Raw genomic sequence first — 12,426 nt, 5'->3', positions numbered from 1 at the left:
GTCACTAGAGGACCCAAATTTGGGTCCTCTAGTGACAGACAGGTTAAAGCTCTGGTATCAGCGATCTGCCAGAAACCTGCAATCGGTGCAGCCCTGAAAATAAGCATTTCAGTGAGATGCTGCTGCTATGTTGGAACCTGACACATTTTGATGCCATAAAATGCTAATCACACTGGTTATTTTTATACAGCAGGACGTGGGTTAAACTCACAGTGTGACGTTATCAGTCAGGACGACTCGCAGGTACCGACACAACTCTCTGTACCTGCACACAGTTAAAACACAGGATGCTTCATCGTTCCTCCAGAGACGGACTGAATGTACAAACACTGACATGTGTATGAAGTAGCACACATGCTAACCTGGATTGAAGCTGGAGCAGTTCAGTTCTCAGCAGGACCACAGAAATGGTTTCTAGCAGGACGTCCTTCTTGCCCTTGTCCTTCCGGAAGCCCAACACGTTCTGCCCCTTCAGCACCGACACCAGCAGGACGTCCTGCCAGGGCCGGATGGTCAGACTGCAGCACACAGATGAAGAGTTACGTCCAAATATGAAGGATTTGAACTTTTAGAGTTAAAATGTTTTGATACACACCTGTTTTTTAGTTGCCTCATGTCAGCTGGGAAACATATCCTGTTCTGGTAAAATGTTTGCAGTTTTTGCAGAAACAATGGCGTAATGTCACCCATTACTATACGTCTCTGTACTGATGATATTACTCTGGAAAAAATACCATAAAAAGCAAAGTTATTATCCAATAGAATGACTGAAAAAAAAGCATTAATCATATATACATGTTAGCAAGTTTGTGTTTGTAGCCAATAATGTCGGGTTCAGACGTTTCTTTTTGAACATCAAAGTGAGTTTACCAAAAATTTTTAAAATATTAATTCCTCAAGGATTATAAAATGTACAAACTTAATAATGCTGCATCGCTATTCTTTACCTGTGCAGTAATGTTATTATAGTCTCAGAGGTTGTAGCAGCTGAAGATGAACCCATGAACCTGTAGATGTTAAAGAAAATGGAGTGAAGGAGAGAGAGAGAGAAGGTGAGTTAACAGCTGACAACTTTAATTCCTGAATTCTCTACTATCCAGACTCTAATTAGAGTTTGAACTCCATTATTGGCCTATTTTATAATTACAAATATGACATTATTTTATGATTTACTATAGGAAATTCAGATCTGACAGCATCTGCAAATATCACAGGATGTCAGACAGATGGACTAATGATGGGTAGACAGATGGAGACGACACAAAGACAAGATGATGAATAATGACTGGAAATATGAAAATACTCCACATTTCCATCATTAGCCCTTAAACGTAACAAATCCCACATCCTGAGTTAAATTTAGAAGCCGCCTCCAGTTCGCTCACCCCAACACTTGAAAATGTCTCATAAACTCCTCAGCAGCTCCAAGATGCATGATGGCCGCAGCCCGACTGTTCTGCTTATCGGCTTTATTCAGGAACTGGGTCACACATTCAACCACAGGTCCATATCTGAGAAACACAAAGAAAAAAAAAAGACAGGAATAAGTTTAGCTTATTATGCGTTTTTAAATGGCATAATGTAATCTATAGTTTCTCAACTTTTTCAAATAGGTCTCCTGTAAAATCTTCAAAACTGAAGTAAGATTATTGAAGCACTTTTCACTTCTAAGGGTAATGTTTACTCGTTCAGCAGTTTTTTCAAAGACACATAAAATATATTGTTTAAGTTTTGTTTTAAAAAGCTCACCTGGAGCTCAGGTCCTGCTGGTTCATGTTGTAATCTGGCAGCATTGCCTGATCCAACGTAATGGAGGAAAACAGAGCCGACAGTTTGGCTCTGAAGCTTTGCAACATCGCGTCTGAAAAGGAGTTGGAAAAATCAAAGTTAAAAAAAAAAAGGAGGAAGGAAACTTTAATAAAAGCAACATTTAAAATGACCAGACGCGATTAAGAGCATGAAGACGTTTTGCACCTGCATTACGAAGACGATGGTCGACTTCTGACAGGGTGAGATTGAACCTCTGCAGATCCCCTAGCAGAGCCGTGTTCCTAACGCCATTCCAGAAGTCACTTTTGTTGTGGCTGTTGCAGTGACACTCTCCACTGCAGCACCACATCTCACACTGACACACAACCACAACACGCACCGTTAGATGATCACACAGGTGGAATTCTTATTTGATCAAAAACTACGCTCAAGCTTCAGCACAGCTGATTTCAGTGAATGGGACAGCTGAACCTGACAGCATATTTGAGGCGTTTTACTGAAGGAACAACATCTAAAAATGTGCAGCAGGGGCCCCACAAGGAGTAAGAGCAGGGGTCCCTGATATACAGATTTGTAAAGCAGACATTTTGAAGAAGTAATGAGTCTAAATCAGCAGATAAAACCTACAGAAAAACTGAAAATATTGACCAGGAAAACCCTGATAGGTGCATCTCTAGTAAGGGATATAAAGACATCATCCTCACGCACCAGTGACGCCAGCTTGTCGCAGACGTAGCAGAAGCACTGATCACAAATAAGTTGATTATTGGCCATGGGAGCAGTCCTCTCACAATCTGTAGGCCTGAGCAGGACAGAAAACAAGCAGTGATTGTCTGCTAAGCCACGAAATTATTCTAAACGCCGTGATCTGCATTAGTGGGTCCGTGGAAGAGTTTCCTCACATAAAAAGGTGTATGGGGCAGTCGTAACGGGCGTGAGGAAGCACGTCTGGCCGACGGGAGAAGGTGACCACCAGGTCTTCATCCTGAGGGCTTACAGGTAAAACACCAACTGAAAAGAAAAAGGATCAACTTTTTGTTGGATGGCTTCAGAAAAACTTATCAAAAATATTAAGTTTGTAAAAGCACCGTTACCGGTCTTCTTCACAGCTTCCACTTCCACAATGAGGCAGGAAGTGTCTTTATCATCTTCTTCATCACTGAGGATGATTATGTCCTCACTTTTCCCTGAGGTCCCCATCATAAATCTGTAAGGCAAAAAATAAAAAAGACAGTGATTCGGTTTACAAAGAGGAGTTCCGACGCTCTCACCATCTTTGCCAGAGTAACAGCTGCAATGGCTTTAAAGGTCTCGGCAACGGCAATTACTTTCTAAACACTACGCTATTTTCATTCGAAGCAAACATTGCGCGAAGTACGAGAAAGTATTTCATTCTTCCACATAACGTTCACTGCCATTGTTTAAAAATGCAAACAAATTTAATTAGCAATTTTGCTTACCTGAAAATAACTCCAACGGTCCCGAAATATTTTGTTCTCCGCGCCTGCTGAGCTTGGGAGGATGTGGTCTCTTCCTCTTTGGCTCTGCCGGCTCGTGAGCAGCTTTTTGAGTACACCGCCACCTACTGTACACAAGCGTGTGTCTTCCCCTTAATGCATTTATTCTATTTAATTTATGTTGCTTCACTGCCTTCTTTGTTTTTCTTTCCCATAGAAAGTATTCCAGGCTCTTTGCTTATGTTTTTTTTCCCTAACCACTGAAAACTCTTGGATTAATGCTTCCATGTCTAACTGTATTGGACACGGGTGGCTATTTAATATGTTTTCTTTAATCTTTTTTCACATAAAGACTAATTTCTGGTCCTCTAGTCCCAGATGGCCACCAATCAATCACAGATTGCAGAAGATTTCTTTTTAAGCAGTGGAACTTTTTCACTGTCACCATATGTATTTGCTAACTGAAGTGCTGCAAAGTTATTGCATCTTTGGAACTCACTGATGTTCTCTGTATAAATAACTTCTTACCAAATGGGTTTAAACAATTAACAGATTTCAATGTTATACTTTCGATTAAATTTAGCGGTTTGCAATTTAATAATATTGGAATGTATCAGACTGACTGGAATTAGGTCAAAGTTGATATGACCTCTCCTTGTGCCTTAATACCTGAGAAGTGTTTGTTGTCAAATGGAACAATAGAAATGAACTGAGTGCAGAGTAAACCTAAAATTACAAGTGAAGTAGTAACCTATTGGGTCCTCTTTCTTACTTATCCAAACCTGAAATAATTTTAAAAAAATGATTCCACAATGATCCAAATTATTTGAAACAACAAAAGAGCGCTTGTAGGAACAAGAAATGAAACAGAACAGATATGGAGAAAAAAATTGTCAAAATAAAATGTCTCATTGTTATTTTAGCTAGAGCCTGTAGCAGTCATTCCTTCTTGTCAGTTCCATCATCTCACTGGTTTACTTTATACACAACAAATAAAATGAAAAAAAACAAACAAAAAAACATTTATTTACCTTTAAACCTAAAAGTCTCCAAAGCTGTTTTATAGTGTTATGCAGATCCTGAAAACTAAATCTGAAATAAAGGAGAACAAATCATGAATATTAAGACAAATTTAAGTCTACCTTTTATTAATGGGGGATGCTGGTTTATTTATCTGATTACCATTACTAAAGTGACATGACATGGACAGCAAACACTATGCAGGATTGTAGGGTAAATAAGGACATTAATATTTTATTTGCCTTCATCCTCACATCCACACACACAAGAAACACTCAACCAAAAACACAGATGAGATATGCCCACAAAGGTTCCTTTGTTTATGAAGTACATAAAATGCTGAAACTTCAGGTGAATTAATGTTTAACATGAACTGCAAAGTCAAGACAGAAAACACAAAATGTTGGCGCATGATTGTTTTTCATATGAAGTTAAACAAATCCTAATGAGGATCAAACACATTTATCAAACCCATGCTGCAGAGGTTCTCTGTCCTGCATAGGTGTAGTATTCAAATGATTTTTTTTTTAAATAATGGAACAATACTGCTGTCAGAACACAAAAAGAAATAAAAGCCTTTAATGTAATTTACGAATGTGCAAAAAACAAACAAACAAAAAAACCCCGCCAAACTGGCAGCAGAGGTGCATCCCAAAGTATTAACGTTTTGTCCTCCATTTTGTCCATTGGCACGATTCGTCTTCTGTTTGGACTTTTCCCAGTTTAACCATCACGCTGACAGTCACTCTGCAGACGCGCCACCTGCCTTATTACAGGAACTGCAGCCGTTGGCATCAAAGGAGCTTCTGAATCTCTGTGGAGGTCCAGGGAGTCAAATGAGCAATATGTCAGGATCTGACATAGCACAGTAGAGCATAAAGCCCATCTGGTCCACCTGATCCTCAGACAGACCGTTGAGCAGATTGACGGCTGGTTTGAAGTAACTGTGCAACGCCTCCTGCTCCAGATGACCAATCAGCTCAGTGATACACTGCTGGAATCTGACATCAAGGCTGTTCTTAGACCAGTCGCTCTCGCTGTCGCTGAGGTGCAGGATCAGGTTGGTTAGCGGGGCGGCCTGTAGGGGTCGCATAGGCGGACTCAGTTTGCACACAGCCTTCAGGATTTTAAGCATCAGCCTGCGGCAGCCGTCGTCACTGGCATCCAGCTGGGCCAGGCGCCGAGTCTCCCAAGGGTAGAGGGAGAGGTGCCAGGCGTTTACCCAGGGGGAGGTGAGCTCAGGCTGGGCTGTCAGGACTACATTGCCCTCCCTGAGGACGGGCAACATCGAGATGAAGAGCGGTTGGTTGCTGCTCTCTGCTTCGCTTTCAGGCCTGTAGGATCACAGAAACAGGTGTAAAAACATTTTCACCATTTTACAATTTCTTCAATAAGTTGATGACCAAAATCTGCACACATCTGAAAATAACCTAAGGCTACATATGTTGAATGTATCATTCTTAATACTTAATACATTTACAAATAAATCCATCAAACTCTTTGGGGTGTACATTGTTACTGAGGGAGGAAGACTCCATGAAACTATTTTCAGTATCTGTGAGATACTTAGCAGATCTATCAACTAGCATAATATTGTTCTGTTTCTTCTTTTAGACTTTCAAGCTTTGTTATTTTGGAAATATGTTGGATTTAGAAAAGTTGGCAACTGCATAGAAATCCTAAAGTTAAGATATGGATATAGAACAATTCATAATGTGAATTCAGTATTCACAAAATAAATCAATTAACATGTTAGTACACATCAATTAACATGTTAGTACACAAAAAGTACCATGGGGTGAGCTCAGTGAACATGTTTGAAACATCAAGGACACACACACGCACGCACGCACGCACGCACACACACACACACACACACACACACCGGATCTCCAGCCTCAGCTCAGGCCCTCCCAGGACCGGTCTGACCTGACAGTCCAAAGTGCTGCTGATTGACGGCCAGTTTGCAGTTTCCATGACAACCTTACTGAACATGTTCACCACAGTCTCTGCTGACAGGTAACCTCCCACCAAGTACCTACAAAATCCAAAGGTAGACATGTCAAGTTCAACACAAAACATATTCATCAGCAGTATCGACCTGTTTTGTCTCCAGAGTAGATGAATTTTGCTGATCCTAAAACTAAACAGACAAACTAACAGGAACCAAGTTATGGTTAGGTTAGTTAAGATAGATTTACTGTGAATTTATAATAAAATCAAAAGAACTTGTGATAATACAAATTAAGACTTAACTACTGCAATCAATCAATTAAAAAATATATAGTCAGCTTAATCACACTAGCACTGTCATTAATCACGATTAATCACTATGCCTAACTCTGTAACCTTGAAATATAAATATGAATAGAGTTGTGGTTCTTGCAGGAATGGTTCCCTAAGCAAACTCCTCCTTCTGCTGCACTCCACCCAATTAAAGTGCAAGCAGTTATCTGGGTTTTTTGCAGAAGAAAGCAGGTCATTTAATCTCCTTGTATTCAAGCTTTCTCCACTACACATGCATACAAGAAGCAAGCAAACTTGTTCAGGGGACAACTAATAGATATTTTATTTTCTAGTTCTCGCATTCCCCACCCCTTTCTGATGCTGCCCTGGGCAACTGCCCAGATAACTCATATCAAAAAAACATCACTGTATGCACAGTTTCAAAAAACTGTTTAAGAAAACGTTTTATTATCTCACACCAAAGATGTCTGAAGATTCTCAGTGTTCCAAGTTTTTAATACTCAGGAAAGTTTAAGGAAGTCATTTTGTTTTAAATGTTAATTTATAAATGTTTCTCTCCGTTCATTTCCTATGGAACTTGTGGAATGAGGCAACAGTCTCTTGTCCTCATCCAGTCTGCATAATTCATACATGTGAAAGTTTGACAGCGTACATGTAGATGTGACACACTGGATAAAAATGTTCAACTTTAGTTGCTGTCTGCTGTTGCTGAAAACTTTCACGTTTTGCTGTGGTTTGTTGCAGTGTGGAATTCATAACGTGCTGCTGTGAACTAGGTAACCCTCTGCAGGAGAGGCTTTAGCTCAAAATAAGTAGTTCAATTAATCTGCATTATCCAATATTAACATCTTAAAATGTTCATTTTAATCGCACATGTTCACACTGATATCCCTTCTTACAACACACCATGACATTGTTTAATGTGTGTGAGATTACCTGTCCCAGTAACTGCGTCCTCTAGGGAAATATTCCATGTTGATCCGTCGGACCATCCAGTGCAAAGGGTGTGTTAGGAGGGTCTCCTCCCCAGGAATGAGGTGCCATAATGAAGGTTCCAGCTGCAGAGGCACCAGCAGACATGCATGGTCTGCACTGACCACCTAAATATAAACACACATTAAAAACACTCTGGGAAGATTTTTGCAACACCCTGCTAAAAAAACGAAAAAGTGCAAGCTATGAAAAACTGCATCTTCAAACAAGAGAAGAAATGACCAGTTTTGCAAAGATACCTGCAAATCATCCAGGAGAGAACCTCCAAGGTTCATTTCTCCTAGAGGCATGTCCTGATGACGGCTGTGGAGAAAGCCCTGGATCTCAGTGCAGATATCCAGAGCCAGAGACTGAGCCTTCTCCACCTCATGTGGAGCCAGCACCACCCTGCTGGAGTAGTACTGCTGCAGACGCTCCTGAGCCATTTCAAAGACAATATCTGACGATGTACGTTTTCAAACAACACTTCAACAAGAGACAGCATAAGGAAAAACTATTTCACAAGTCTTAAGATTGTTTTATTCATCAAGTGCACTCATAGGCCTGTCGCAATAAATCAATTCATCACATTAAAACAAACAATAATTTCAAATTGCATGATTTATTGTTTTGCTCTCCTACCAAAAATTGTTTTCAGTCCAGTGAATTGGTCCAACAAGCCACTATGTTGAAGGACGATGTTTACAGATAAATCTTAATTCACTTTATTGATTGTTCTGTTGTTTTGTTTATTAATTTTGGATATTTAAATCTAGACTAAATACCCACCTGTTTGGAATTGCAAAATGTATTATGGTGACAAGCCTAATATTTCATCTATCTATGTGTTAAGTGCAAAAAATGACACCAGGCAGCAATAACATAATGATTACAAAGCAAAAGTTAAGAATGTCTTCCTACTGTAGAATAAGTACTCTTACTTAGCAGACAGAGGATTTCTCTGTTAAAGGGACTTCAACAGATCTTTGCTGATTGCAACAATCAACAAAGATTGATAAGGCTTTTAGCTCAGTTTCAAATGATTACATTAAAGCTCAATATTTACTTAGCAGCAGCATTTCAAACATTTAAAAGTGCAATATATAAGTAAAATGGAGTCTTCTTTAGCTTGTGTTCAGATATATATTTTCCAAGCTTCATCAAAACTCCTCTTCCTAATGAATCAACATAAACAGCAGCTCCCAACAGTGCAGATGTTATGACTTGATTTTATCATGCAAGTTCTGATTAGATCAGAGGTGAACTGTACCTGCAGTGTGAGCGCACAAAGCTGGGACCTCTTAGACTTTGCCTCATGTTTAGGCTGAACTTCAGAAGAGGGCACTTCAAGGTTTTGGCAGAGATCAGCTGGTTAGGAGAAAATAGCTGGCATGTAACATCAGTGGGTTGACAAAGAAAAATAAAATCAGGAAATGGTACATTTTGTGTCATCAAAATATCATCCATACCTTTCTGTTGTTTAGTTGCCTTAGAGACGTGCTTCATTACAACGTCCTCTATTCCCTTCCTGAGCAGTGTTGGAGAAGCAGAGACTAAACTCAGCTCTTCCCAGCTCTCTGCCATCTTCTGCTCCACCTTCTCATTTTCTGCTGCACGGCCTGCACGCTCAATCAGCTAAACACAAACGCTCGTTTTTTAGTGCTCTAGTCAGAGATGAAATACACTATCATAACCAGAAAGGAAAACTAATTTACACCCCCACCCTGAAGTCTTTTTGTTTGATGCTTTTATATATATATATATATAAATAAAAGTAGTTAAAAGTCTAAAAGAAGTGTGTTTCCCTCATTTTTGAGATGGCTTTTTAGATTAGAAATACTATGTAGTCATAACACTATATTACTTTACTGTGGCATCCAAACTCCACACTACCAGGCCCATCAGACAGAGGACACATGTGGGGTACCCCAAGGCTCAATCCTGGGACACATCTTTTTCAATATCGACATGATCCCACTAACTCAGGTCATAACAAGTAATACTATTCGCTACCATCACTACGCAGAAAACGTTCAAGCACTGAACAGATGTATAAAACAAATCAATGCATGTATGTGCCATAACGTTCTTCAGCTGAATAGAAACAAAACCGAAGTTATTCCTAAAGAAAAACAATCAAGAGTCAGTGCTAAGCTTCAGTCACTACCGCTGGAAACTACTCCTCAACACCCCAAAGACATTGTGTAGTGATGGACTCTGACCTGCATCGTCAGAGACACACAAAGAGTCAAGACAACTGCAGCTTATCCAGAACACTGTTGCTCGCATTCTCACTAAAATCAGGAAAATAGAGCACATCACACCAGTTCTAAAGTCCTTGCATTGGAGCTCGGAGAATAGACTTTAAAATATTTATGTTAGCTTATATATTACTGAACAGATAAACACCAAAATATGTTCTGCTGCTGATGTTGTATCAATCTTCCAGAACACTTTGGGCTTTTGGTTCTGGTCTGAACTCAAGTTCAAAAGCGACACAACAATGAAATTCATAAGTAGAAACCTGATTATTTGAGTCAAACATCATTTCTGCACCTCCTAAATCCCTTCTTTTCCACATGCATGACAGACAGACTGGTAAAGGTGTAGTGATGTGGCACTAAAAAGGTCAGGAACACTTACTCGTTTAACTGCCAACGTAGCAATGCCCAACAGAGCAGCTCCTCCGACTCCTAGAACCAGCCGAGCATTGGACAGCAGGAAGTCAATCACTGTGGCAACGCCATCTTCTCCTCTCCTTCGACTGCCCTGGAAGTTCATGGCTCGTTTTCTATGGTTGGAAAAAAAGAAATAACAGAAACATGTGACATTAGCTGTCAGAAGAGAACAGTTACTTTCTCAGTTTTTTTTATTGATTACATTTCTCTTAATCAGTAAATCTTTATTCCTAACACAAGAAAGGTCCATAGTACAAAGAGATAAAAACAAACACATAAAAACACATTTATTTAAACTGTGTTTTAAATAAATAGACGCCCGTCATTCCCCAGTCTTCGGGTAGATCCGCCTGATCTCAGCAGCACACATTGATATAGCTTTATTTACAGACAGATGGCAGTATTAAGCTCATAGTAGGACCGCAGCACTGTATGGACAAAGAATCATCTGCATACATCAGGTGATTTATTATGTGATCACCAGCTACAAAGCCTGTTATGCAATAATTTAAACAGCTTTGACAGTTCATACACATAGATGTTAAAGAGGTAAGGTCAACTCTTACTTCAGGAATGCAAAATTCTGCAAGCTTAGAATTTTTGCAAAATTTGTCTGCAAAATTTGTCACAACTTAGGTGCATTAGAAAAAATCTATATAGTCCACAAAGGGCTAACGATGAAGGATGCTGATCCAGCATTGTCTGGAAATGAATAACTTGACTTGCATCTTTATCAGACAAAACTGATGAACTCTCTTTGATTAAAGATGGATAAAAACCCCTCTAAGAACCAAGACATATTCAATTGTGCCCAGTCTCAGTTTTAGCGATTGGCTTAAAATATTCACTAAACAGAATTGCTTTTCTTTTTCTTAAATAGAATACAGCTGCATAAAGTGATATCATCCTCACTGAAATTTATCACAGTGCTGCTTCATTACAAACTTTCATCAAACCAAGAAGAAGTCACTCATGTCAAACCTTTTGATTTGCCAAAAGGTAAATACAGCCAGTGCTATTAGACTGTATTGTTATACAGCCTAATATCATAGTTTCAGGTTTGATAATTTAGTTTAAAAATCATGTTTAATCAATGGTGTTTGTGGACATACAAGTGTTAAATAATTTGATATAAACGTAAATAAAAATGAAAAAAAAAAAAAGTACGAATAAATCGAGAGGGCCCAAACATCCAGGAAAAGCTTGAAGCATTACTTTGGATTATGAAGTACGTGGCCTCTATTTTGGTCAGAAGAACAGGGTACATGCTCTATTTATAAAGCTGAACGTTGCCTCGGCCATACTAAGCCGAGTTAAATGTATAACCATCTTTCTAATGAAGTTTTAGTCTGTGCAACGACATATTTCGAAATAGAGTTAATAGACCACTTTCACACTGACTACAAGGCTTGAGATCAAACTGCACCAGAGAGTAAAAAATAACAATAACAGTTATATTGTTTTGAAGACAAACATCAAAATATCTTTTAAAAGGTAACGAAGAGCGAAAAATTATTTTTTATTTTATGACATATCCCGTCACTTTGGATATGAATAACATTACCTGGCTCTAAAATTACAAACATATTTACTTTAATCCCCATTTCAAATAATAACGACTACCACTTCTGATAGCTAGTTTCGCTAGTTAGCTACGTCAGCTCTAAATGACAGCCAAGTCACATAATACTCACCACTTATCGCAGAGAGCTGTGCGCTCCTCAAACCATGAATGTTTGGTGAAAAAAAAAACGCAGTTAGCTACTTTTTACAAGAAAAAACTAAGTTATTTTATAAACTGCCATAGCTATAATGCTAACAGCTGTTTGCTTTGACTTCTTCTTGTGTTCAATTCACTTAGTTTATGGAAACTCAGCAGCCACCTCTAGTGACCAACCAATAGTATTACAGTGAGCTAAGTAAGAACTTTATATCGCTATTAAAGTAGCGTAAACGAGACATACTAATCATATTTCTCAAATTTTAGCTGTCAATTTCTAATTTGGAACCAGCTTTCAATTTTGTGTCCATAAAACAAAAACCATGACTAGTCAAACTATCCTTCATGACACTGGCTACAGGTTGCTTATTCTGAGCGTTTTTAGAACAGACTGCTTATGTTTCTTCTCTCTGTTTTTTTTCCTGCTACTCTATATTCATGAAATATTTCTAGATGTTTCTAATAATGTAGCAAATGCATGCCCAAGATACACCTTGCCCTTTGTTTCTTTTCTGGAGGGCCCTCTTAATGCTCCAGGTTAATAAAAATGGCCTCCAATTGT

General features: G+C 38.9%; 2 protein-coding genes across 2 annotated transcripts in view; both read right to left on the bottom strand.

The window, feature by feature from the left end:
- LOC103136362 (uncharacterized) overlaps positions 1–3,341 on the bottom strand; it is a 10,488-nt gene extending 7,147 nt beyond the window's left edge. Inside the window, exons 1-11 of the mRNA XM_007549565.2 lie at positions 3,231–3,341; positions 2,865–2,977; positions 2,673–2,781; positions 2,479–2,572; positions 1,975–2,125; positions 1,750–1,861; positions 1,386–1,511; positions 948–1,007; positions 596–721; positions 363–518; positions 212–265 (exon numbers count right to left, since the gene is read on the bottom strand). Coding sequence (XP_007549627.1) covers positions 212–265; positions 363–518; positions 596–721; positions 948–1,007; positions 1,386–1,511; positions 1,750–1,861; positions 1,975–2,125; positions 2,479–2,572; positions 2,673–2,781; positions 2,865–2,973 — 1,097 coding nt within the window. The 5' untranslated portion in view covers positions 2,974–2,977; positions 3,231–3,341. The remainder of the gene's footprint in view (positions 1–211; positions 266–362; positions 519–595; positions 722–947; positions 1,008–1,385; positions 1,512–1,749; positions 1,862–1,974; positions 2,126–2,478; positions 2,573–2,672; positions 2,782–2,864; positions 2,978–3,230) is intronic.
- Positions 3,342–4,362: 1,021 nt separating this feature from the next.
- On the bottom strand, positions 4,363–12,030 carry mief2 (mitochondrial elongation factor 2). The gene is made up of 8 exons (XM_007549564.2): positions 11,839–12,030; positions 10,110–10,257; positions 8,936–9,101; positions 8,737–8,834; positions 7,727–7,903; positions 7,431–7,594; positions 6,133–6,285; positions 4,363–5,581 (listed from the first exon to the last, which is right to left on the bottom strand). The coding sequence occupies exons 2-8, from the start codon at positions 10,245–10,247 to the stop codon at positions 5,080–5,082; spliced, it is 1,398 nt and encodes a 465-aa protein (XP_007549626.1). The 5' UTR covers positions 10,248–10,257; positions 11,839–12,030; the 3' UTR covers positions 4,363–5,079.
- Positions 12,031–12,426: the final 396 nt, after the last annotated feature.

This window comes from Poecilia formosa, unplaced genomic scaffold (assembly GCF_000485575.1).
Source record: "Poecilia formosa unplaced genomic scaffold, Poecilia_formosa-5.1.2 Scaffold32, whole genome shotgun sequence".
Lineage (NCBI taxonomy): Eukaryota > Metazoa > Chordata > Actinopteri > Cyprinodontiformes > Poeciliidae > Poecilia > Poecilia formosa.
The sequence above is the reverse complement of the archived record's forward strand: the minus strand, read 5'-3'. Positions and strand labels throughout refer to the sequence as shown.